This window comes from Etheostoma spectabile, chromosome 11 (genome assembly GCF_008692095.1).
Source record: "Etheostoma spectabile isolate EspeVRDwgs_2016 chromosome 11, UIUC_Espe_1.0, whole genome shotgun sequence".
Classification (NCBI taxonomy): domain Eukaryota; kingdom Metazoa; phylum Chordata; class Actinopteri; order Perciformes; family Percidae; genus Etheostoma; species Etheostoma spectabile.
In genome coordinates, this window is record NC_045743.1 from 10992078 (window position 1) to 11018080 (window position 26003).

The window sequence follows — 26003 nt, forward strand, 5'->3', positions numbered from 1 at the left end:
CAACAAAGGTTATGTTGAAAAAGGTAAACTTAAGTTAAACTTTTAGCCCTAAGAAGAAGAAGAAAAAAAAAAAAGACAAGAAAATCTTGACACACGCTTTCAAAATACTAATAAATCAATTAATATTAATAGTTACAGTAAGTGCCAAAATTCTGAAAGTAGAAAATATAATCCAGAGAAATAGAAAGGTTTATAGCTGTGATGTAAATAGGCCTGTGACAGACTGATTAATCTGAGCAATAACATTAACATTCTTTTTTTTTTCATAGATAATAAATAATGTAGAACAAATTAGCAGACTAAATGAAGAGCGTTCTAGCACACTCAACAAACCATGCTGCTACTCTAGCTAACTCATTAAGCACCAAAGGTTCAATTCAATACGCTGCACAATGACTTTCTCATGCCATTCAGATCGACTAAAATCTAACTTGCTGTTTGTTTTGGAAAAGTTTGAATTCAATAACCTGCCAGATAAGAGAGCAGAGCTTGTCTAGCAAAATATGTCACAATCCATATATTAGACAATTGTTATCAGGTGATAAGTTGATGGAACGGGCACAACATTGACATGGAGACATCTAAACAATTTAACATTTAATATTCCGTCTATGAACTCCTTTGACAGCTGAAAGGGAAAAAGATAATATATTGAGTTAGAAAAAAAGCACGTTATTGACATACAGTATGCAGGGTAAAGCCTGTTAAACAGAAGAGACAGAGGATCAGCCGTCTGTCTTCGTCATGCATTGTTGGGACAAGCAAAATTTGACGAAAGGGAACCACGGGCAGCACCAGTAAAGAAATGGAGAAATCGAGAAGAAAAGGTCTGGACTGACATGCACATATAACATGAGGAGAAGACGCATGCTCTCCTGCCCCATCTCTCATTTCTCTTGCAGCAGTAACCCAGCTGTCAGACGGTTGGCCAGCCGAGACGTGAGCGTGCCACTCTGTGGAGAGCACCGAGGCGGGTACATACGTACATCTTATCAGATCAATAGTACTGCAGTTATAGCTGACAGTCCACAGGGTGGAATGGGTCGGTCTGCAAGCCCAAGCCATTACAAGTCAGAGCTAAAAGTTCCTCAGAGCTTTGCAATTAAAAGGATCATAACAGTGTTTTTCTATGTTTTAGCCTTTTGACTACAATCGGTCATTGCGACAAAAATCAGTCTGCAGAGCCTAAAATGTGCTATAGACGCATAATACACTACGGTAATGTTTCTTTGCCTTCATTTATAATCTGTTATTTTGGTGTGTGCTAATGTAACTGTGGAGCAGGGACCACTTTTAAAAACTCATCCTTGATGGTGCAACATTTTACAACTGACGGTTGAAAATAATTTTTAGGAAATAAAAACACTGAAATCACATGTATGGATCATGTTAAAAGGATAATCTAAGTTCTGTAATAACAAAAACAAGGAAGAAAGCGCCACTTGGATACACAAAGAAGGTGCTCCTGATGTAGGCAAACATTGTCCATATGTAGGGAAGTGGATTCCCTGAAAACTTAATATAAAATAACTGGATTGAAATTAATTAAAACCAATGGCTTCCAAGAAGGAAGGGAAATCTATTATATTTTCCCCAGGAGGGATTAATCAAGTACTGATAATCAAAATATGTATGCTATACCGTGGAAAATGGTTGTGACACAAAGTAAATGCAATTTGTAGTTAACAGGATTAAACATGCAAAGCCATCAGTATGGTAATGTTCAATATTCCAAAACTAAAGGTCATGTGTTAAGATATTTCTTTCTGCAACAGAATGTCCAGTAAATCAACCGTCTTTTTAAACAATCAGTTTTCTCCTAACTGGGTGGCAGATTTCTTTGGGGATTCTTGAACCACAGCTGCACCAAGTTAAATCAACAATAATGGAAAGAAGACTGGGTGGAACTCAGACTGATAAAACAGGGAATGAGCTAATCTTCAGTCATGACAAAAGGATCTGAATGATGTTTCAAGATTTGAAAAAAAATGCAGCGACCACACATGGAAATGGACACACATTCAACAAGACAGAATGGGCCATGTAACTCCCTGGCAGTGAAGTAGCCCTTCCAGTTCAAAGTTTTGGGATTTGAAAACCTTCACAATATTCAGTCTGCTCACTTGGCCTTGTCATTTGAAAGGTTACTGTTCCAGGGTTTTGTTTTTTGGTGGAAATGTTTGAAAATTTGCCGTAGCATGCGCATGCATGATGCTGTGCTGGCACTCACTGAGCTGAGGAAAAGAAATGTAGCAGAACACAAAATTAGCATTCAATAAAGCTGCTGGACTAAGACACAAAATGGAAGGCCTCTTCCTGCAGAATGGCAGCAGCAGATGGTTTGTGGCTTGGCCTGAGTGACCGAAAACTTGTGGTGCTGTCAAGGGGGGGGCGCAACAGAAACAGAATGTCTGTTGCTCTGTGCCAGTTTTGTAAAAATGTATGCATTTTTCTGAACTACATTATTATTTTTTAAAACTACAGAAAAAATAATTCTATAAAACCTTTTATCAGACATGGAGAGTTGAGAAAGCCCAGAGTAAAAGGTCAAGCTGCAGGCTGGGCACTGAACATGCTCAGTGAGTGTCAAGGGCAGCAGTCTAAAGTACGTTGGAGACATGATGAGGAAAAAGAGAGGATATGACATGATGACAGGCCCATGCAAAATGGCCACTAGCCACACTTCCTTCAAACCCAGAATAGGCGACTCTTCCGTTCTCGGATGAGACGAAAAACAGTGGTGGTGGCTGAGGGTCTTATAGACTGGATGAGTTAGTATACTCTTGGGAATTTAAGAGGCAGCCAAAATGGGAACAGCACTGTTAACCCCCTGAAGTTGAGAAGGGATAGAGGAGAGGGAGGAGGGGATACAGATCAAAAGAGGCACCTCCTCCTGAGACCCTCTCTGCTCTGAGTGTCCGCCCCTGACCCATACCCTCAAATGTGATGGGGGGGATGAGGATGCTGCTGCTGCTGCTGTGGTGGCTGTGAGGCCGCCCTTCTTTCTCCTCTTTGGCTGTGGGGTCCCAGGGAGTGTGGTGGTGCTGGGCGAGGCTAGGAGGATTGACGATGAGGCTCAAGTCTGCACCGGTTGAGTAGTCAAAACAATCTGGGAGTCAACAACACAGACGGGGAAACGTGTTTCTTTAGTGAGAGCAAGAGTCAACCGATTTGGGCCTCATCATGGGCACAGCAGGCCAAACAGCTGTCTGTAAATTCATTTTTAGATTTACAAAATGAACACAATGTTATTTTAAAAAAAGGGAGCTGCCCCATTAATCACCCATCTAGTGGCTAAAATGGAGTCAGTAGAATCTACAGGCACCATTTTGTCGTGAGTTTCTCTTAAACCGCAAACCATAAATTGAACTGGTGACAGAAAGCACTGCACACACTTGATAGACAAGACAAGCAAGAACAGAGCAATAAGGAGCATTGAGTGGCACAAGCACTGCGACACAGAGACTGTATGACCACAATTACATACAATAACTGACATGAAACACCCTTTGACGATGCTAATGGTGTGGCTGGTTTACAGTGAAACAGATTTCCTTCTCACTGTTAAGGTCAACCACCAGAAAAGTCACTTTCTCACCAAATAGTTCCCTCTTGCGGTCTTTTGCTGATCGGAAACAAAGTTTGTAAGTTTAGACCTTGAATTATAACAAAACACTGGGGCTTTATCTTGCATTACAGGACTACAACCAACCCTGACCTGAGTGCTAAATCAATACAAAAAATGGGCCAAAAAGCAATACAAAAAAACAAAAAACAAACAATTGTATTGTAATAGATCTACTGTGCAGTCACATCAACTGAGATCTCTCCTGATTCTCTTTGCTGTGGGCTTCAGCCATGAACCAGGGCTGCTGCAGTCTTACCCTCTCTCTTCCAGCGGTGGCGTCGTATGGAGGCGGTGGTGATCGCTGATATAGAAATGCGGCTAATGGTGGGTGTCACCTCCACCTGGAGCACCTTGCGCCCCCGCGGCTCATCGGGAGCCCTGTCTGGCAGAGAGTTCTTCATGGCGTTCCCCAACTGGAGATGAGACATACACAGATGCAGATCGATAAGCAGTTCACTGATAAAACCAGGAAGGTATTACAAGATTTGATGACTGATTATGACCCTGATTTTGCATCATCATAACTGATTTTAAGTATTGTGCAGAGCCCGAGCGGACATGTGTGAAACATGGATTAACTTCACAGACATGATGCTGTTGTTCTTACCAAGAGAGGCTGGGAGTAAAGCTCCAGCTGGGCTCTGTACAGTATGTCCTCCAGGGCTTCCTGCCCCATCTCCCACTCCCCATTGTATCTACACATCACAAAACACAAATGCACGCACACCGGCATTTAACAACGTCATGTTGTGAGCTTATTTGAGAAAATAAGAGTGCCTCAGAATATATATTTTTTTATATTTTGATGTCTGCATCACATGCCCGTAAACTAGAATTAGTTATTTAGTAATGCTTGCAGCTTCAGTCAGGAAGGGAAGGAGAAATTGCCTTTAACCTGTGCTTTACCTTATTTTCTTACAAAAGTAAAGTGTTTTAAAAAGGAACACATACATTCCTTAATCAAATCACAAAAATGCATGCAGAAGAACTTCACCATGTATATTTGACAATTATGAAACTATTAGACTCAGTAATTTGGGTAAATTGAATGTGTTCAAATAGTGTGAGTAAATGATGGATGTAAGTGTATGTATAGGTAAATCTTTGTGTTCATCCTCAAGCTCTTTGCGAAAAGAGGATGAAGGATGTCTTTAGCTTTGCATGGGCTGATGTCACAACCCCGTAGAGGGATTAAAGGAACAGCAACAAGAAATAAATACGGAAAACATTAAAATAAAAATAAAAGAATTAGAACTGCACGGCTGAGCACTCTATGATCTGGTCCTGCACATGAAATAATCACATAGCCACATAAAAATGCTTTGGGTTTCCTTTAAACTCAAGATGAAAAAGATGGAATGAATGGGCAGGTTAAAACAGACTCTCGGATGTTGTAAAGGCTGGAAAATTGGTCTGATTACAATTCAAACTTGGTGGAAGAAAATCTAAAATGTGTCTATTTGTTCCGATATCCCTGTTTGTCTCACCCACTCTCCCTCACTCTGTGGTATTACAGCATTGTAGCATTAGCAAACATATTAACCCAAATCCCGAGTGTCCTCAACCAGTGCCAAGGTCCCTCTGCATGTGTTGAGCTGTGGATTCATGTTTAACTGCCCTTCATGTGTTTGTTTTTTTCCCAGCAGCATTGACTGCTCCAATCTCCTAATTGATGCTATGTACCCTTGTTGGGGCAATGAGACAGAATGCATACTCCTTCTGTCGCCCCTCTTCTTGCTACACAATCCTCAACAGTGTTGATTCCAGTCACTATTGTATCAGGAGTTGTACCTCAGAGGATAAGCTATCATCGTGAAGCCGCAATAAGCTTTGCAACAACTGTCCCCACAATGCACCGCCGATATAACAATACATTAAATATATAAGTCTGTACAGTGGGGAGCGTCTGTCTTTATCAAATGCTATTGGAAATTTTCTGCAGTATATCACAACAAAATAGAAGGGAGACTGCCCTCATTAAAGATGACCCGTAGAAGATCAATAACAAAATGAGAAACACTGATACAGTGCCTTGCGAAAGTATTCGGCCCCCTTGAACTTTTCAACCTTTTGACACATTTCAGGCTTCAAACATAAAGATATACAATTTTTATTTTTTGTGAAGAATCACCAACAAGTGGGACACAATTGTGAAGTAGAACGAAATCTATTGGATATTTTAAACGTTTTTAGCAAATAAAAAACTGAAAAGTGGTGCGTGCAAAATTATCCGGCCCCTTTACTTTCAGTGCAGCAAACTCACTCCAGAAGTTCAGCGAGGATCTCTGAATGATCCAATGTTGTCCTAAATGACTGATGGTGATAAATAGAATCCACCTGTGTGTGATCAAGTCTCTGTATAAATGCACCTGCTCTGTGATGGTCTCAGGGTTCTGTTGAAAGCGCAGAGAGCATCATGAAGACCAAGGAACACACCAGGCAGGTCCGTAATACTGTTGTGGAGGAGTTTAAAGCCGGATTTGGATACAAAAAGATATCCCAAGCTTTAAACATCCCAAGGAGCACTGTGCAAGCAATCATTTGGAAATGGAAGGAGTATCAGACCAGTGAAAATCTACCAAGACCTGGCCGTCCCTGTAAACTTTCAGCTCAGACAAGGAGAAGACTGATCAGAGATGCAGCCAAGAGGCCCATGATCACTCTGGATGAACTGCAGAGAACTACAGCTGAGGTGGGAGAGTCTGTCCATAGGACAACAATCAGTCGTACACTGCACAAATCTGGCCTTCATGGAAGAGTGGCAAGAAGAAAGCCATTTCTCAAAGATATCCATGAAAAGTCTTGTCTAAAGTTTGCCACAAGCCACCTGGGAGACACACCCAACATGTGTAAGAAGGTGCTCTGGTCAGATGAAACCAAAATCAAACTTTTTGGCCACAATGCAAAACGATATGTTTGGCGTAACACAGCTCATCACCCTCAACACACCATCCCCACTGTCAAACATGGTGGTGGCAGCATCATGGTTTGGGCCTGCTTTTCTTCAGCAGGGACAGGGAAGATGGTTCAAATTGAGGGGAAGATGGATGCAGTCAAATACAGGACCATTCTGGATGAAAACCTGTTGGAGTCTGCAAAAGACCTGAAACTGGGACGGAGATTTATCTTCCAACAAGACAATGATCCCAAACATACAGCAAAATCTACAAAGGAATGGTTCACAAATGAACGTATCCAGGTGTTAGAATGGCCAAGTCAAAGTCCAGACCTGAATCCAATTGAGAATCTGTGGAAAGAACTGAAAACTGCTGTTCACAAACGCTCTCCATCCAACCTCACTGAGCTCGAGCTGTTTTGCAAGGAAGAATGGGCAAGAATTTCAGTCTCTCGATGTGCAAAACAGATAGAGACATACCCCAAGCGACTTGCAGCTGTAATCGCAGCAAAAGGTGGCTCTACAAAGTATTAACGCAAGGGGGCCGGATAATTTTGCAGGCACCACTTTTCACTTTTTATTTGCTAAAAAAGTTTAAAATATCCAATAGATTTCGTTCCACTTCACAATTGTGTCCCACTTGTTGGGGATTCTTCACAAAAAATAAATTTTTTATATCTTTATGTTTGAAGCCTGAAATGTGTCAAAAGGTTGAAAAGTTCAAGGGGGCCGAATACTTTCGCAAGGCACTGTATGTACAGTAGCTCATGAAGGACCTCATGTGCATGATATCTGTTAAGGTGAGCAACCAACACAAGATTATCTTTCTACCAATTACCTGTTAGTGTCTTCAATAATCTTCCAATAAAAAATGGTGATGTGAAAGGCCATGGATGAAAGCCACTTAAAGCAGCTGGTATAATTTGTATGATTTTTAATAACAATGTATCAAATGACGATGTGACAACAATGTGACAATTTGAAAAAGGTCGCTAGAATTATAACCTGAATCTGCAGCTCCCCTCACTTTTACAGAGATTCATAGAGAGTTTCAGCTCATTGTTAGGCTGTCCGTTTTTTTTTGTACAGTAGCTGTTTAGTACCAAACATCAGAAGGACACAGAGTGCCTAGCTGGTGAACGTAGTGGAAGATTCAGCAGAGACATATATTCCCGGCAACAGTTGTTAGACCAAAAACAGAGCTAACAAGAGAGAGTGAATATTGAGCTTGTATTCACCAGGTGGCCACCAAGCAACTCCACATGAACTATAATGTTGCTCCATCACTGCTGGATGTGTGGATAAGCAACTCTTTATAGCAGCTATAAAAAGGTACGTACATGGCGTGATAAACTGCAGTCAGCATCTGCACCATGAACTCGGGGTCCAACAGCACACGGTTGCAAGGTTCCCTCCAAAGCTTCTCCTGCTGCCGGGGGAAGCCACATACGCACAGCCTGAAGAGGGAACACACATCACGAAAGTAAGGTGAGTAAAGTCATACTGCAAAGGGAGGTAGCATAGATCATATGAGCATGGGTGAGAAGAACTAAATCAGTCACTTCCCCAGTAAACTCCACAGAAAGTGCAAACACATCAAACAGTGAGCAAGGGGAGCAAATCTTAACTACTTTTAGAGGTCAGGCAAAGTTAGACAAAGGGGTGTTCTACACAGAGGCCAAATTCAAACAGTGAGCATTGTTCTCGTGAGCATTGTACTCTGAAATCCTCACAGTCACAGTTTGCCGTATGTCTAGACCAAACTTGCTCCAGGCGTTGTCTGTCTGCTCCCTCACAGTAGGGAAGCCTTCATATCATGAACCGTCTGTGTGCTGCGGTGGGACAATCAGCGGCCGGCGGCTCCACTATAGAACCTCATACCGTGAATTCCACATTGATTCTTTCTCCAAACTCAGACAGGTATCCAAAAGGGATGCTTTCATTTGGCCAATCACAGACAACAAAGCCCTAACAAATGGTATTATGGTATCAAATCCTATCGAGGTCAGTGTATAGCTACATGCTAAAGGTGGTGATTTAGTGCTAGATTCAGTAAAGTAATGGTAAAAGAGGCGAGGGTGGTCACTAACTGGGTACAAAAAGGACACGGCTGTGGGTGATAAATGACACAAAAAAGGCATGCTTTTCACATGTGTTTTCCTCACCGTGAGCTCATTCTGCATACTGACTGATAGGAAGATAGGGGCATGTACACCACGGCAGAGTTGTAGCAGAGCATGAGGAAACACAGCACTTCAAACCTGCAACCAGAAAACAATAAATCAAACATATTAATACAGACTCTCATTAGGTTCTAATTAACTAATTTATTGCGCAAACATCAAGAATGATATCTTATAAAAATGTAAAAACTGATAATCTGATTTTAGATAAACCTAAACTTGTCCATTTTTGTTTAACATCCTACCCACTAATTCCTGTGACACCTTTGCTGTAGACAATTATTTAGAGTTGCTCAAGCAATTTATGAACTCTGAACTGTAAAATAGTCTGTTAAGCAAACTGCTTGCCCAAACTGTGTTGTTCACTGTGAACTACTGTACGTACGTAGATGCACAGCCTATTATACTGCACTAATCACCCTTAATCTCTCAACACACACCGTGTCAGTTGTGTAGAATCAGGGCGAATGCAGTGTGTCAGACTATAGCTTATTGGTATTGTTAGAGCCATTACATTACTTTGTTTTGTTTTATATAGCAGGTTGATTATGCTAATTCATCTGCAGCTTTATGTTTGAGCACTGGGTGGAGCATAGCTTTTGGGGAAGCATAAAGGTAATCAGCCACAGGCACACAGGTGTGTGTGGAAAAAGGAAAGCAGCTTTTCACGGTGACAGGTCTGCATGTCATGGTTGGATTTGTATGCAAAAGAAATTGAATAGAACTAAAGCAGAAATGAAATGCACGGTATTGCTTGTGAAACGGTGAGCAGGCCGTCAGGAAAATAAATGGGTCACAACACCTTTAGACAGACAGATTGTGGACTTTTGTTATTGGCACGCAGAACCCACGTCCAAGCAAGTTGATAAAAGACTCTACAGGTATAATATTTGCCAATAAGGCAGTAATTAGTAGTGGAATTGACATCAGAATTATAACTGACATGACATATGATTCAACAGTAAATAAAAAGTATGCCTTTTTAAAACTAATAATCGGCCTGTTTAAATGTAATGTGAATTACAAGCTCAAGTCTCATTTTCACAAATTGCATAGAGCTGTCAAGACACTACCTGCTGTAGCAGAACTGCAATAACAGATGTTTAAAATTGTGAAGCCAAACTAAATATGACATTTGAGTTGAAGTGATTTGTTATCACCTCGACACCTTTGACGGACTGCAGATACTCAACAACAGTAACTTGTGTAAAGATCAATTGGGACCGAAGCAGGGTTTGTATGGCATCATAGAGAACACTGGTATAGTGAAAGGGTAAATGATGGTATTGAAGTGATAGCAAAACAAAATCAGCTATCTGTGAAAATATCAATATTGCATTTCTCTATTTGGTGCATGTGTACTTCTGAGGAGGAGGAGACCTAGAGAGTAAGGGCCATAATTGACTCTGTGCGCAGGGGGAGGTAAATGGCCTGGTTGTATATCAGTCGGACTGAGCAGGCACCTCTCAGGAGTTTTGGGCTTTCTTCTCATAAATGCTATCTCAGGCCCAGGCACACAAATGGGTTTCCATATAATCTATGAGGCATGGCCCTGCTGAAACCATTCACCATTTTTATGACGCTCTATGTTCACACTGAGGGCCATGCTGCTCTGGTCATTGTGCAGGATGACCAGTGTTATCTGTGCTTTTCTTACACATCTGAAGTATCAGAGCCGATTGTGTTTTGTCTCTGCACATGGCACAATGCAACATACAGCAGACCATTTTCTGGCAAGACTCCACCACGCTTCATTACTATGCTAAAATTATTATTCATCCACAGCAGCAGAGAAATTGGGAGAGCCAAAAAAGCTTTCAGGCCTGCTGAGTCTGGCCAGAGGAGGCTGATTTATGGCGTTTTTCCACTGCTGGTAACGGCTCGCCTCGGCTTGGCTCGGCACGGCTCGGCCCATTCTATGTTCGTTTTCCATTGCAGATTGCGTAAAGCCTGAGCGTGGCTGGTCACTATAGCAACGCGTGATGACGTAATTTTCAGCGCGACTCACAACAGCACGTCGGCTACTCGCCACAGCCAGAAGAAATGTTTTGTTTCAAAAGAAGCTGAAGGAAGCAACAAAAATCACCGCTAAAAAAACGGGAGTTTGGGAATTCTGACGGAGTTCAGACGTCGACATGACGGTTGTTCGCCGACACAACAGGGTAAGTTAAGTTTCCTGGTAACGTTAGCTAACATTTGCATGTGTTCAGCGTCGCAGTCAGTATTTACTATACGCTATAAAGTACATGAACAACCATGATTACACACCAACATGACTGATGCGGACTGTTTGTGTTTTAGAGCATTCACGCTTTGTAAAATCGCCGCCGCAGAACGTCTGGTGGGCGATGTCCGACCGGTGAAACCTCTGGTTCTGACTACTGGGCTTCGTATAATCTGTATGAGAGTCACGGACAGTCTTATGACAACGACTGGGATGCATCTGGGACAGCAGAGCCAGGGGGGACACTGTCACAGGGTGCAGAGGAAGAAGACCGGGATGTTTGGGAGGGTTTGATGCGCTACTTTGAAAAGCTAAATAAAAACTTTTGTTATATATATTGTCTTGTTTTTTAAAGTAACAGTGTGCAATATTGGAAACGACATGAAGCCGCTAGTAGCCCGAACAGTTGAAAAGTGAGAATAGTGCAGAGAGTGGATAATCTGTCGGTGTCGGGCTAGATTTGTTTTAAATGTCCCGTTTGTTCTGGACACACACTCAGCACTCTTGTTTGCTAACAATGCGGTCATAAGTGACGATTCTCTCCGACCAACCAGCAGTCTGCAGGTAACCACGTCACCTTATGGTATCGCCTCGGCTCGCTTGGAACCTCGACTGAGGTAGTACTAAAAAAAGTACCTGGTAGCAGGTCCCAGGGACTTTTTTTTGTAATGGAAAACCAAAAAAAGCGAGTAGAGCCGTGGCGAGTCGAGTAGATACCACGCAGTGGAAAACCGCCATTAGAGTCAAGGGTTCTGCTCTGATCATCTTAAAAGGTATTTTTCTTATGGGGAAGGATGTGAGTTGAAAGAAACATAACATAAATAAATACAAGAGAATGATGACAGTCTGGAGGTGTCACCTGTGTTCACTGAGGCTAAACGGCCTACAGTTCTGCCACTTCTGTATCCAAAATGCAACAAAAGGTTTTACCTGCTGGTAAGTCATTCAGTCTGGTAGACTTGGCACAATGTCTCTAAATTGCTGCAATTGAATCTCTTTTGTGACGTTGCTGCGTCTCAGATTATTCCCTCTCTGTTAACAGCTGGTGGAGTTGAAGAGGTACCTGTTCTGAGCTGTGAAGGTCTCTCTCTGTGGGTGGAGGCCGCTGTACACCACCCTGATCAGATCATGTTGACAGAGGGCCCCCTCTGTCAGGGCCATGGACCCCAGGCTAGAAGGCTACGCACACACACACAGACAGACAGAGTTAATTGAACATTTGCCCACTACGATGGATCTTACAACATACTAGTAAATTGGCAGTGATGATGTTGTGATTGTAATAGGGCGTACACAAGCTGCTTTGCCCTTCAAGCGTTGATTGACAAACCAGGCTGTGCTCAGATGGAAACCTGCTGCCATAGTGGTCAGATTTTACAACTGAACTTCTGCCAAACTCTCACCTCTGACTGGATTAACCGACATCACCTCTTTTATTTTAGTTATCAGTTTACAAATTTGGGATTTTGCATCTCCAATTTTAGTCAATGAATGTAGAACTTTTCCACTAGAGGATATGTGTTGCAATTTTCCCTGTATCTGCTACAAAGTCCTTCATGCAACACTAGGCTCATACGTTCTGCCCTACCTTCTTTTAACTACTTAATCCATGCTTCTATTTAAGTCTCTCCACTTTCATCAAAGGCGTCTGTACACATAAATTGACAGGTCAGGGTTTACTGCAGTGTTTATAGTAGAAGTGAGCCACCTTACCTAACATGATAAAAGGTAATTTACTAATACAAAACATTAACCTTTGGCAAGGAACATGTCAGGGCGCTATTTTACATACCACATGAGATACCTTTAATGAGTTAGGCACTCGTTTAGGCCGTCATCTACTGACTAAATAGATCATGAGATGGTTTACTACCTCTGCTAAACAATTTCCTGTTTTATTGTAAATCCTGCCACCTTCTGCTTCTGTAGATCTTTTTGATTTGTAATTATATTTTATAATTATTGGCAAATGGTATTTAGAGTTGACTGTCCTTGTACCTTTTGTCACATTCCTAGCAAATATGATTGGCATGGCAATAAGCAAAATAATGTTAAATCTTCGCTTTCTTTCATTGGTAAAATAGAAAAAGGAAGTGGCTCAGGTAGTGACTGAAAAAGTGATTTATGTCCAACTGAGAATATGTCACAAGGCCACTTTATTCAGATGGCGAGCTGAGTAAAAGTCACTCCGAAATTTAATTGATATTCTGTCCTAAGTATCTTGGGCGATCCTGAGCAGAGAAGCATGGGAGGATGGATTAAAAGAGAGACTAGAGTGTATGTAAATGCTGAAGGCCTGTGATGTGTGGAGCCGTAGTACAGCCTAGGAAGCTTGTTGTTATTAACTCACACACGAACCCCCCCCCCACCCCGCCGCCATGCTTTCTTCATTCTCACAGCATGGAGGGAAGAGCTTCTTAAGCTTGCAATTACAGCGATAAATCACCCTCAGCACACGCTGTAGTCTCATCAACACTCACACTAGCACCCACTGAGTGCCATCATACTGTATGAAAATACCCGGTACACATTTTGCCCTGCTTTGAGTAGCAGGAAAAAAAGCTGGACTACAAGACACACTGCTTCTTTCAACCCCGAGAAAATGTTGACTACTGACTTCCAGCTCAACACAATAGTCAATACTGTGCCCTGTTTTAGCAGTCAGGTCAGAAAGTTGGAGGCATTGCACAAACCAGGACAGAGTGAGTGACTAAAACTAAATAAAAGAGGACTGAAAACCAAAGTTAAAAGACATCTCCTTTTTAATTTTTTTAAATATTCAGAATCAGAAAAGTTTGAGTATAAAATACAAACGGTTATTGATTTATTCCTGTCTAGTCCTTGACGGCCAACCCAAACTTTTTATGCTACATGTTTTCAAAATTAGAGTCTCTGGCAGAGAGAGAGACATCAGGTGTTAGAATGTTCAAAACAAAATGGCAACACTCTAAGACAGGGTGAAAAGCACACTGAGTCGGACAATCTTTCCTCAGACATTCATAGTGAAGCGTTCACACAAAGAGTGACAGAGGTAACTGTGTGAAAAGAGCCCCCAGTTCTGATGTCAGACACATTCAGACACCTTAAAACACACAGATGGATAAGCCCTGGAGGGGAGGTTAATGAAAATAGACCTCCAACCATTAAGGAGGTGTCATCTTCCAAACAGCCACTGAAATAAGTCTCTATAACGTTCCAATAGTCAGTGGGAAGGAGGCAAAGAGAGAGAAAAAGACTGAAGCAGCAAAAGAGAGGGCGAAAGATGAAAAAGGCAGGAATAGAAAAGTAAATAGTAGAGTACACTGAGAAGAGAGGTGTGGAATTAAAAAAACACCTTCAAAATATTGATTGATAGTACAAACAGGAGCCCCACCTCATGATATATCGATGGCTTGGACAGAGATGGGATTGTGAAGGAGAGGAGCTTGCTGTTGCCGTCTTTGTCCACGATCTCCTGCAAAACCAAAGAGAGAGAGGAACAGACAGAAAGGCTGTGTCATTTACAGTGAGAGTTAGTAGATGTCCGATTTGCATTCAGAATTCTACCTACATAACCCTAACCCAGTTTAGCCCTTCTCTCTGGACTGGGGAAAAGCATTTACAGCATACGGTTAAGAACTGCTGTACGATGGTCCAGTGATCCACTGTCCATCATGCTGGGACGTGTTATTGACTCTTGAGATTAAATATCACTGCCAGCACCCTCCCCACTCTTTTCCAATTTCAGAATCAGAAATACTTTATTGATCCCCGAAGGGAAACTCTGTTCACACTATGATACATCACACAAAGATGAATGCGTCCCTGAAAATGATGCCATTTTTAAAAGCTATGCCCGATTATGTCTGCTAGTTGCAACCGCAGTCAAATCGATAATGAAGTACTTCATAGAGATATTGAGTTGAGCATTCTTCATTTGCCAGAAAGCACTTGTTTTTTGCTGTAAACCAATTATGTTTAGCTGAGGAGGATTCAAGTGTGTTTAAGAGTTATCAAAGCAATTGTTTGTTTTTTTACTCCATGTTTGCATAGTGAGCATTAACTGAATGAGAGATAGAAATAATCTTGTTTTCTTTGAATGTATCCTTGGTTTGATCTTTATAATCTATGGTAGATGTGGTTTATTATTCATTACTTATTTCATATTAATGTTTAATATGTTTGTTTATTTGTTTGTGTGCACACCAACCACCAAGGCAAATCCCTTAAGTTTAACTTACTTACTAAACCCTTTTCTAAATATAGATTTTTAAATGTTTATTTTAAATGAACACAAAGGAACAATACCACCAGTTCATCCATCCATTGGTCCAAGCATCCATAATCTGGGATTTGGAATGTGGAACCAAAAAGGCTTTATCCCTTTTATCTCCCAAGCTCCTTGTCTGTTCGGGCATTGTCCTGTCCTTCACTGGCTAGAAGTAGATCTCTGAATATCTGCTGAGAGCAAACCTGTTTATCAGAGCTCAATGACCATAAGAGAGGTCTATGAGCATGTATGGTGTGTGGTTGTGTGCGTGTGCATGTGTGTGTGTAGTGGTATAGACACAGAGGTATAAATTATGCATGGATATACCGTTAGTGCTGGCTGACATGGAGCTCTTTCTATTGATATTTCCAGCTCTTAACCCATTTCCCCAAGGGTGTTTCCTGATGATGCAATCTATCCTGGGTCTATCCATTAACTAGGGACTTTTCCTGTAGATTGCCTTTAATGTCATCAGATATGTTTCAAGGAAAAGTACAGTATTACTCTAAAAATATATCTGCCATATTGATCAGTAAAGCAGTTATTAGGATGTTCTGAAAGTATGATATTGGGGCTGCTAATGAATAATGTACAAGTGGATGAGTTCTGAACATAGTTAAGGCCTTCTCTTTCAACCGACAGCAATGTGGCAATGAATAACACCACACCAATTATTGCATCATGCGTTTAAAGAGTTCAACAGAAGGAATTTGGAGACTAGTGTCATCCCTGTTGGCCATGAGCATAATGATGGTGATAACAATGGTGTTATTCTCTGTCAGGGTCTCTTACAGGGCAACATTCTCTAAAGCTGTAGGGACTCAAGAGTTTCTATAAAGGGACACTTCACCTAGATGTCCATTGCAGTCACACCTGCACACAAAAATCCAGTTGATTGTGTGTGTGCAGGACAGTTAAAACAATATAAGTTTCTTCATTCTTTTTACTGATGCTCGGTTTCATTTTAGCTCCTTCTCTGCAGCCAATTTGCTATTTTTCATTCCTCTTTGTAACCATAAATATACCTTGAATAGTGAATGCAAAATGGCTCACAAGATTATCTCACAGCTAGCATGTTAAGAATTCATTGCCTCAAATGTATATAGTGTGCAAGGTCTTGCATGTACCCCCTCACATCCCACTACAAAACCAACCAGGTTATAGATGCCCAGGAGGAGGGCCTCAATGCATCCGTTGCTCTGGCGATCCCTGCTGGCTGTGATGCGCAGATATACCCACACCAGCTCAGGCAGGAACTGCAGGGTGAAGCGGCGCAGGCGGTCATCAGAGCTACGATACAGCTCGAAGAGTTGGTGGCACACAGGCTCCAGCAGCTGGATTGCAATGGGTGCAGGCACAAGTTAATGCAATTGCATACAAGTACATGCAAATAAGAAAAAAGTCTGAGAGCCTAGTGAAGAAACAACGTATGTCTGTGGTGACAGAAAAATCCCCAAATAAGTAAGGTCAAGATGGAGGAGGAGATATTATCAGCTAAAACCTCGATGATAGCCATCAGAAATACATTCAGAAAGTATCTTTAATTCCAACCTCCTATTTCAAATCTAAACATGAATGAATCTTATTCTAACTATACCACAGATATAGATGGACAGATGGAGGGAAAGTTTTGCTGTGGATCAAGAGTGGGAGGTGTGTAGGAGCAGAGGGGTTAAATCACTACAATGAAAGTCTGGTCAGATGTATTCTCAGGGGAGCCAGCTGAGCCAATGTGTTTATACTGTTCAGGGGTCGGTGAAGGCAGTGCCTACACAGCACTACTGTACGTGTGTGTGTGTTGGACTGTGGCTGACCCTGAAATAGAGGGCAACTCATTAATGAACTTGGCAAGGCCCTTAATGTCATCAGCAAAGAAAACATGCAACAGTCAAGCGCACTTTCAAACCCATCACACACACTCTCCTGATCACTTGTCTGACCATTAATGGGATTGTGCCGCCAGATTGACAACACTAATGGAATTTAGATCCCTGCTTGCTTGACACCAAAATTTGACGATTTAAAGGGTGGGGGGGGGGGGGGGGATTTGTCTCATTGAGTGCCTCAGGCCTTTGCTCAGAAATTGTCTCATTAGGTCTTTTAGAGAAAAATACTGGTTTGGCCATGCTGGTATAGGAGACATTAAAGAAACAGTGAGGTGCTTTTGTGTTGCAGCACACCTAATACATTTTAATACAGCTGTTCACAAATTTAAATTTGTAAACAGAGTGTGTGTGTGTGTGTGTGTGTGTGTGTGTGTGTGTGTGTGTGTGTGTGGAGAACACACTGTGTTCCGTCCATCAAATTCTCCAAGGTATTCTGTTTTAGTGTGCATGTGTAACTCACAGACACACTTGTTTGTCAAGTTATTGCTCACTGCCAACTGAGACTACATCATATGAGAACACAGAGCTAAAAACAGCTATATATGGGACTCTCTCTAAGTGTGCACCCTCGGTGCCCTCTCACCTCATTGTTGGGGTCCTGGATGACTCTGTAGAGTGCTTGCACCAGGGACTTCTTCAGATGAAGGCTGCCTGCGTAGTTGGGGATGTGGGTTTCTGGTAAGGACTGGAGCAAGGAGAGACAAAGGTTGTTGCTGAGCAATTGCACACAATTTAGTTTTTAAGAATTTGTTAAAAATAGTGGTATAAACAAGCGGCAACCTCCGGTGCTGAAAAATGAAGCTTATAGTCAGTTTAGTATCTGGTTAAAATGCCCAACTTACAGCAGAATGAAACATGTTTACAGCCTGGTAAAAAACAAAACAAAACAAAAACGGTTTTGGTCTCGGCTATTTCTCCTTTCATGACAATAGGTATACGTATGACGTTTAATTATATTCAGGCTTAAAGTTCTTTATGAATAAGTGACAGGTGGGCTGCCGTCACAGGAGGAGAGCATAGACTGTAGGATTCATTTAGCTTGCCTTCAGCTCTATCCATGCTCCACATCCTTGCCCATTTTTGGATTGGACGACATCAGGCCCTGACAAGATGGTGACAGGCGGAGCCACGGGAACTGCCCACTTTGAGTTTAATTTCGGGTTTTTCAGACATTCAGGTGATGTGACGGAGACTACGTCCATATTTTATACAAAATTAAATAAGACACATAAGGCCTCTGCATCATTGTTACTAATATTTACATGGGAAACAGCACTTTCCATTACATTGTACCAACTCGACTCGACTACTTTTTGTAGTATTACCTCAGTTGAGTTCCCAAGCGAGCTGAGGCAACACCAAAAGGTGACGTGAAAACCTGCCGATTACTGATTGATCGGAGAGAATCGTCACTAATTACCAGCCATTTTTAAATAGATTTGCCACGTTGTTTTTTTGCTGCCTCCAGCTTCTTTTGAAACCAAAATTTTCCTTCTGGCTGTGGCAACAGCCACATGCTGAGAATCAACGTTCTTTGTGTCATTCACCTCTCCCTATACAATAAACACTCAGTAGTTTACTTAATAGGGAGCAGTAAATTGAGATGATGGACATTTAATGTACTAATCATCACTGACAGGTGTAGGGCCACATCAATTTAACAGCCAGAGCTCTAGGTTGTTGGCAGAAAAGTGTACATGCTGTCAACGCATAATTTTTGTAGAATTTCCCCCCCAAATTTAACCTGATGAAAGATCTAATCAGCCAGCGTGATTGAAAACACGCTTGTGGGTGGTCAACAGTCATAGAAGAGGTAGATACACCAATGTTTCCACCAGCAGCTCCCCGAGTAGACCATCTTTTTGGTCTATTGCAAGTTGGTTTAAAACCTCATGCAACGTTATCACTCTCTCCACCTAGATGTACGACCCACACCTAAATGGCACAAATTCACACTGATATAACTTTCACAGCACAAAGATCACAGGTGATCCTAATCACATTAACAATGGCTCTGCTTTTTTCAAGTGTCCCAGTACGCCATGACAATGTGACAGTAAGCCAGCATGCACAATACCAGGAGCCTGAAACTGAAGCAGCTAAGTAGAATTACTTACACTATGTGTTTTTTCCTATTGTAACATTCCAAAAAGGCCTATTCTTGTAGGGAGTGCTACATGAAATCATTAACTGGGCAATTCAGTCAGGGAGGCAGGAAAGAATCACAAAATAACTCCTTGATGGAACTTAATGTTATGATATCTGACAGGCTCAGAATATCTTACAGTGAAATTCTTTAAATGGTCAAGAAGCTGCAGATGACAGAAGGCAGAGATATCCTCTCATCACGGCCTAAGTATGGTCATTTTGAGGACAGAACACAATGTGCCCGGTCTGCAACAACTCACAAAATGAGTCATACCAATCCATTTCCCTCACTATTCATCATAACTCCCCCTGTTCTCTCTTTCACAATTTTGTGCTCTCCTCTGCATTGCACATAAATTCCTTCTTTTTTTGGGCATGTCTTCTATTTGCTCTTCCCAGATCTCAGACAGAGATCTTACAGTTACAGTAAAAGAAAAGCAGTGTCAATAATACATTAGATATATATTATCAAATGTTAAATAATTGTCAATTTACAAGTATTATCAGACCATTCATAAGTGACTATTTTTTTATTAAAAAAAAAAAAAAAAAAAAAAGCAAGTCCGTCAAAAATAGACCCGGTGAGTAAAGATAGCGCAGTGAAGAAAAGAGCTGGTCACGAGTTCGGCGTGAACTGGAGGTTAGGTCTGCGTCAGTCAGAGTGCATCTCTTCCTCATGTTTAAATAAAATTCATCAGATCCAGCTATTCTGGGTGCATACATGTATCTAAAGCACACATGGAGTATGTGCTCACTGCATTCACTCACAATTCCAACAGACTTAAGTCTGTTGGAAATTGGAGAGGTGACATGCCCACACTTGCATGCTCAACACTCTTTCATCACAGTTGTTACACCAACAGTGGGAAGTTTCTCTGGAGAAAAAATATAGATGACCACCAGGAGAACATTTCACTGACATGACAGTCATGATGGACAACAGAGGAGAAAAAAAAAAAGTCCTTTTACCTTGAATTCTGAGAGCCATTCTTCAACAACACCACGCTCTGAACCCAGCATCTTCCTCAGAGACCCACCCCCCCGCAGTTGCCTGGTGAACAGAGAAAAGAAGGGGAGAGAGGGAAGATGGAGATATAGTGACAGAAAAGGCAAACAGATATTGTGAGAGAGGAGGAGATATGGGTGCGGACAGAGTGGAAGAGAAGCAAAGCAAACAGTTAGTTAGAGGAAGAAAATGAGAACAGTGAGTACTTCCTCAGAACACATTTGCTTACAACAACATGATGAGGGGCAACACAAGGGCTTTTTTCATGTTTGTGCCCATTCGCCATTTTCAAATTGCATGTACTACAGATTACTGCCAACCATTTACCAAAGCCAGCCATTGGTTCTCTCTTCAGTTGAGTTCAGTACTGTGTGCAAATTACCTGTCTTACAGAGACTTTTTTTCAAACTAGCCTCTGTGTATTACAACTGCATTACAATGGGAAAATGTTTACTGAAATGGATTGCCCGTTTAAAGTCTTGCAAGTTTAAATAAATAAAAGACATTTCCTGCTTGGACAAAAGTAATTAGTAATCTTGAAAACTGGAAAGTGGCCAACAGTAATTGTAGTTAATTGGATACAACATGTTAAAACACGTGTGGAACTAACTATAATGCTGACCGTACTGTTACATAGTGAGCCACCTAAGTAACCTCTCCTGTCACTGTGAATAACTGAAGAGCACACTAAGGGAGAGAGAGAGATAGAGAGAGAGAGATAGATAGATAGATATAGATAGATATTTATTGATCCCAAAAAAATGGGAAATTATGGTGTTACAGCAGCACACGTACATTAGTCACACAACACAGAATATAAATATAAATGAGATATTAGGAAAAAATATACATACATGAAATAATAATAATAGGAATAAAATAAGAACAAATATTTAAATATATACAGGATGGGAAAATAAAATGTTCAAGAGAGATGAGAAGAGAAAAGAAAAGACAGTCCTTTTCTAGTCTCTTCATACATATTCTGATCTCAAGCTACAGGCACACGGTTATCCCTGGTCTTGCTCTGTGTATCCAGCAGCTAAAATTAATGTCAGCAAACTGCCCAAAATAAAATGTCATTTCTCCTTTAGACTTAATAATTATCTACCAAGGCCTGCAATGAGTTTGCCCCTTCTTCACAGACAAAATTCAGAAGATTAGACAAACAGTCAGTGCCTCCATATCAAGTCCAAGATGTGTGTTGTCACGGTGTTCAAGCAAAACTAGTTCCATTATGACGGAATTTCATACGATCAACCATAAAAACCTGGAGGACATTACACAACATCTGAAAACCTCCTCCTGTTGCCTTGATATTCTACCAACGGGTGTTTTCAAAAATGTCTCGAATTGTTTGGCTTCTGATCTTCTACAGATTGTGAACACGTCTCCTCTTTCAGGAATCTTTCCACAGGCCCTGAAAACTGCAGTAATCAAGCCACTATTAAAAAGAACAATCTAGACACATCACTAATGAGCAACTATAGGCCAATATCAAACCTTCCGTTTTTAAGTAAAATCATTAAAAAAGCGTTTTTTCAACAACTCAACTATTTCTTGTCACTAAACAACAGTTTTGATACCTTTCAGTCGGGTTTCCGACCAAACCACAGCACTGAGACGGCTCTTGTCAAAGTCTTTAATGACATCCACCTTAACACAGATAGTGGCAAGATTTCAGTCTTAGTATTACTTGATCTCAGTGCTGCGTTTGACATCTACATGCTTCCACTGGCTCAAATTATGGAAAACAACATAATAAGTTACCATAGTTATGCGGACGACACACACATTTACATAACCTTATCGCCAGGGGACTATAGTCCAATACAAAAAACTTACTAAGTGCATTGAACAAATTAACGGCTGGATGTGCCAGAACTTTCCGAAATTAAGTGAAGGAAAAACTGAGGTGGTTGTTTTTGGAGAAAAAGAGGAACGATTTAAAGTTTCCGCTAAGCTTCAAACAACAATTTTAAAAACATCAGACAAAGCCAGAAATCTGTGTGTGGTCATGGACTCTGACCTGAATTTTAACAGCCACATTAAGACAATTACAAAGTCAGCCTACTATCACTTTAAGAATGTATCAAGGGTTAAAGGACTTATGTGTAAACAGGATTTGGAAAAACCTTTCCATGCTTTCATCTTCAGTAGACTTGACTACTGTAACGGGGTCTTTACAGGTCTCCCTAAAAAATCAATCAGACAGCTGCAGCTGATTCAGAACGCTGCTGCTCGAGTCCTCACTAAGACCAAGAGACTGGATCACATCACTCCAGTTCTGAAGTCTTTACACTGGCTTCCTGTGTCTCAAAGAATTGATTTCAAAGTACTTTTGCTAGTTTATAAATCACTAAACAGTTTAGGACCAAAATACATTTCTGATCTACTACTACACTATGAACCACCCAGACCTCTCAGGTCATCTGGGACAGGTCTACTTTCTGTCCCCAGAGTCAGACTAAACAGGGTGAAGCAGCGTTCAGTTTCTATGCTCCTCATATCTGGAATAAACTCCCAGAAACCTGCAGATCCGCTGCTACTCTCAGTTCTTTTAAATCAAGGCTGAAGACTTTTCTTTTTGATGCTGCCTTTCTTTAAATTACATTTTTTTAATGTTTAATTTCTTATGCTGCACTGTAACTTTTATTCTTGTGTTTGATGTGTCTTAATGTTTTTATTTTTAACTGCTTATTCATGTGTTTTATCTGTTTTGTTTTTTTTTTACTGTCTTTTTAAACTGATTTTGTGCAAAGCACTTTGAATTGCCCTGTTTCTGAAATGTGCTATACAAATAAAGCTGCCTTGCCTTTATTTCATGGAAAACACATTCTCATTAATTACCTAACAAAAAGGCAAGCAATGACAAAGGCCTGTGTCTCAGCACGTGTGTGTCTCGATCGGTGGAGCAGTCACAGACTCCAGTGACAGTTTGGATAGACTGTAGGCGATTGCTAGAGACACAGAGTGCCTAGCTGCCAAAATGACAGACAAACAATGCTTATCAACATTTTAGCGTTAGGGTATAGCTTACCATAAATACCAAAATCCTTTCACACAAGTTGACAACCATCACTTACGACGGTCACGATTGAGCTACCATTGTTAGCATTTAAGAAAGCCAAGAGCACCAAATATAATTATGACTACCTGCTCTCTGCAATAAATGCCATAGTGTTGAGTAAAATCTATAATCATCAATTTTGACTGGATGAAAAAGTCAACAAGATATTAAAAAAGGAAGAAAGAACCAAACCTGAGCTATACTAACCGCTACTAAACGGGCAAAATGAGCCACAACCCCTGATTTAAGTCAAAGTCTCTTTGAAGCCTTTTGGAAAACACGGGCTTACAGTTAACATGACATGCATCCTCAACATGTCTTATCTTTTGATAATGCAAATGCTGTGAGTCATTGTCAATAACCTCCATCATTTCAAGGACAGGGCGCTTCTGTAAAACGTGTTTCTCAGACAGAAGTTAGGTTATCTTTGTTGAGCTGCGACTGCCCTGCTACCTTTGACCTTAGAAAAACTGTGACTCATTGGGGTTTTGAGTTGATAGGATTAGGGATTAGGACTAACTCAATATATTCGCGTTTCAAAGTAACGCACAAAATTGTGTATATGCATACAAAGACTTTGTCAGATTTAACAACCCCTGGTCATAAGATGTGCACACGCTGTTCCTTTTTGTAAATCCCACACAAGGTAAAACTGTGTTCACGTGGTACTCATGCTCACTCCCACAGTAAACCAGAACATTAAAACATATCCTATTTGGTACACCCAAATCATTTGCACAAGCTCTAAGGCCTCTCTGGATGTATTTACATTTCTTATTATCTATGTTTCTGACAGGTTTTTTTTTTTTATACTGCAAGACAGTATATGTAAACTTTCTTACTTTTCATGGCAGAAAAAAATGTCTGGTTGTAACTGATAAATAATAATGAAATACTACCATCAAAACTGTATTCAAGGCCTGAAAAGTACAATTTCACACATACACACTAAAGAGATTAAAGCTCCAAATACAATGTAATTGCATTAGGCAAATGTAATTTCATTTAATTAAGTACAAAAAAACATACAGTACATGATACAAAGTAGAAAATATGTAAACTTTCTTACTTTTGCTAACAGAAGATAACTGCTACTAACCAATAAATAAATCGGTAAATAAATAAATGCAACATTCAGAACTGTACTCAATGCATAAAAAAGGTACACTTTCACCTGTACTGATAATTGTAATGTCGAAACACAATGTTGTTAAATTTAAAGTGCTCATATTATTCTTTTTTTTCTCCTTTCCTTTATTGTATATATGTGTGTGTATGTGTGTACGTTATAGGTTTAAGTGAAAAAGCCCAAAGTCCATCCCAAAGGGACTTACCATCTCAAACAGAAAACACTTCAAACTGCTCCAAACAGCTCTATTGTAGTCCAGCCTTTACTTCTATGACACGTTATAATGCTTGCCTAGCTGCTAGCGTTGCACGACCTCATACTCTGCTTCTGACTGGCTAGTAGTCCTTACCTATGTACTGCACATGTGTGCGACTCCCAACAAAGACGGAACAGAAGGGGCGGCCTCTAGCTCACCCAGTAAGGGCATTCGCCCCGTGTTGGCTGAGTCCTGCAGCAGCCCGGGTTTGAATCCGACCTGCGGCCCTTTGCTGCGTGTCACCCCCCATCTCCCTTTCATGTCTATCCACTATAATAAAAAAGGGAAAAGCCCCCACCCCCTGCCCCCAAAAAAAATCTTAAAAGACGGAACAGAACTGCGATGCCTCACTCTGTAGCTTTAACAGAGAGCTCGACACACAGGGTGAAAAGAGGTGCTGCAGCAACGTGCAGAACAAAAATACGGTGTTTTTTGAAAATTACAATTATGAACCTGAAAATAAGCCTACTATGATCACTTTAAGTAAACTGTAATTAAATTCTTTAATATTATATATTACACTAAATGAATAAACAACTGTTTGTATTTCAGCTGCTATAATGTGAATATTGTTTTTAAGAAGCAAACTAGTTTTCTGGCTTCTTTTTTTTTGAATTTATACCATTTCCACTTCATTGAAAGTCAAACGTTTATCTTGGATTACCTTTTGCACCCTGTAACAGTTTAAAGTATTTCAAACCAGTGTGTGTTACTGACTTAAACAAATCCAACATAAAACGATGAACGGCTGTCTGAACGGTGCTGATAAGCCTGAAAAGTGTTACAAAACAGGCTTAGGGGGGCAAAATATCCGATTTGCGGTGAGGCAGACAGATCATGTAGGCTGCTCAGAGCAGATGAGGATCTCGAAGTCAAACCTTTATGTGATCTCACTCCTTAAAATCTGAGTGTGAAAGTCACCATTTAGTAAGCTTGTTCAGCTTTTCATGAAGGGCTGACTCATTTGTTTCCTCTGTCTTGTCAAACTGTCAAAGACCCACTGGAGTGACATTCTCCTTTAGCAGGGCAGGCTTATCAGTTACCATGGGAACTGTAGTCATGACTTTAGGCATTGGCAAATATTCACACACACAAAAAACAAAAAAACAACACAGATTATATTGCTCTCATGACGTATATAAAACAGGGGACTGTCAAAGTGGCAGGTAAAAGATGAACTCATTCCCTGTCACAATTTAAATTTGTCCATGTGAGAGCTAATTGTGTTTTCTTTTGTTGCTTTTTTGGTTTAATTGCATTCAGAAGACAAAGTGAAAACATTAAATTACAGGAAACAAACGTGCATAACCTTGATGAAAACATCTGTA

General features: G+C 40.8%; 1 protein-coding gene and 1 long non-coding RNA gene across 5 annotated transcripts in view; one reads left to right on the plus strand and one right to left on the minus strand.

Annotated features, from left to right (window-relative positions):
* LOC116697689 (protein FAM126B) overlaps positions 1-26003 on the minus strand; it is a 48330-nt gene that overhangs the window by 4600 nt on the left and 17727 nt on the right. For all 4 annotated transcript variants that reach the window (XM_032529068.1, XM_032529066.1, XM_032529067.1 and 1 more), the window contains exons 3-12: positions 20184-20265; positions 17650-17751; positions 16335-16514; positions 14305-14385; positions 11995-12110; positions 8690-8785; positions 7865-7981; positions 4236-4323; positions 3885-4041; positions 2936-3109 (exon numbers count right to left, since the gene is read on the minus strand). In XM_032529068.1, the coding sequence (XP_032384959.1) occupies positions 2936-3109; positions 3885-4041; positions 4236-4323; positions 7865-7981; positions 8690-8785; positions 11995-12110; positions 14305-14385; positions 16335-16514; positions 17650-17751; positions 20184-20234 (1162 nt within the window). In that variant the 5' untranslated portion in view covers positions 20235-20265. The remainder of the gene's footprint in view (positions 1-2935; positions 3110-3884; positions 4042-4235; positions 4324-7864; positions 7982-8689; positions 8786-11994; positions 12111-14304; positions 14386-16334; positions 16515-17649; positions 17752-20183; positions 20266-26003) is intronic.
* Positions 7519-22809, plus strand: LOC116697712 (uncharacterized). Its single transcript, XR_004334035.1, has 3 exons — positions 7519-7593; positions 13243-13247; positions 22798-22809. It is a non-coding gene; the product is annotated as an uncharacterized LOC116697712 (long non-coding RNA).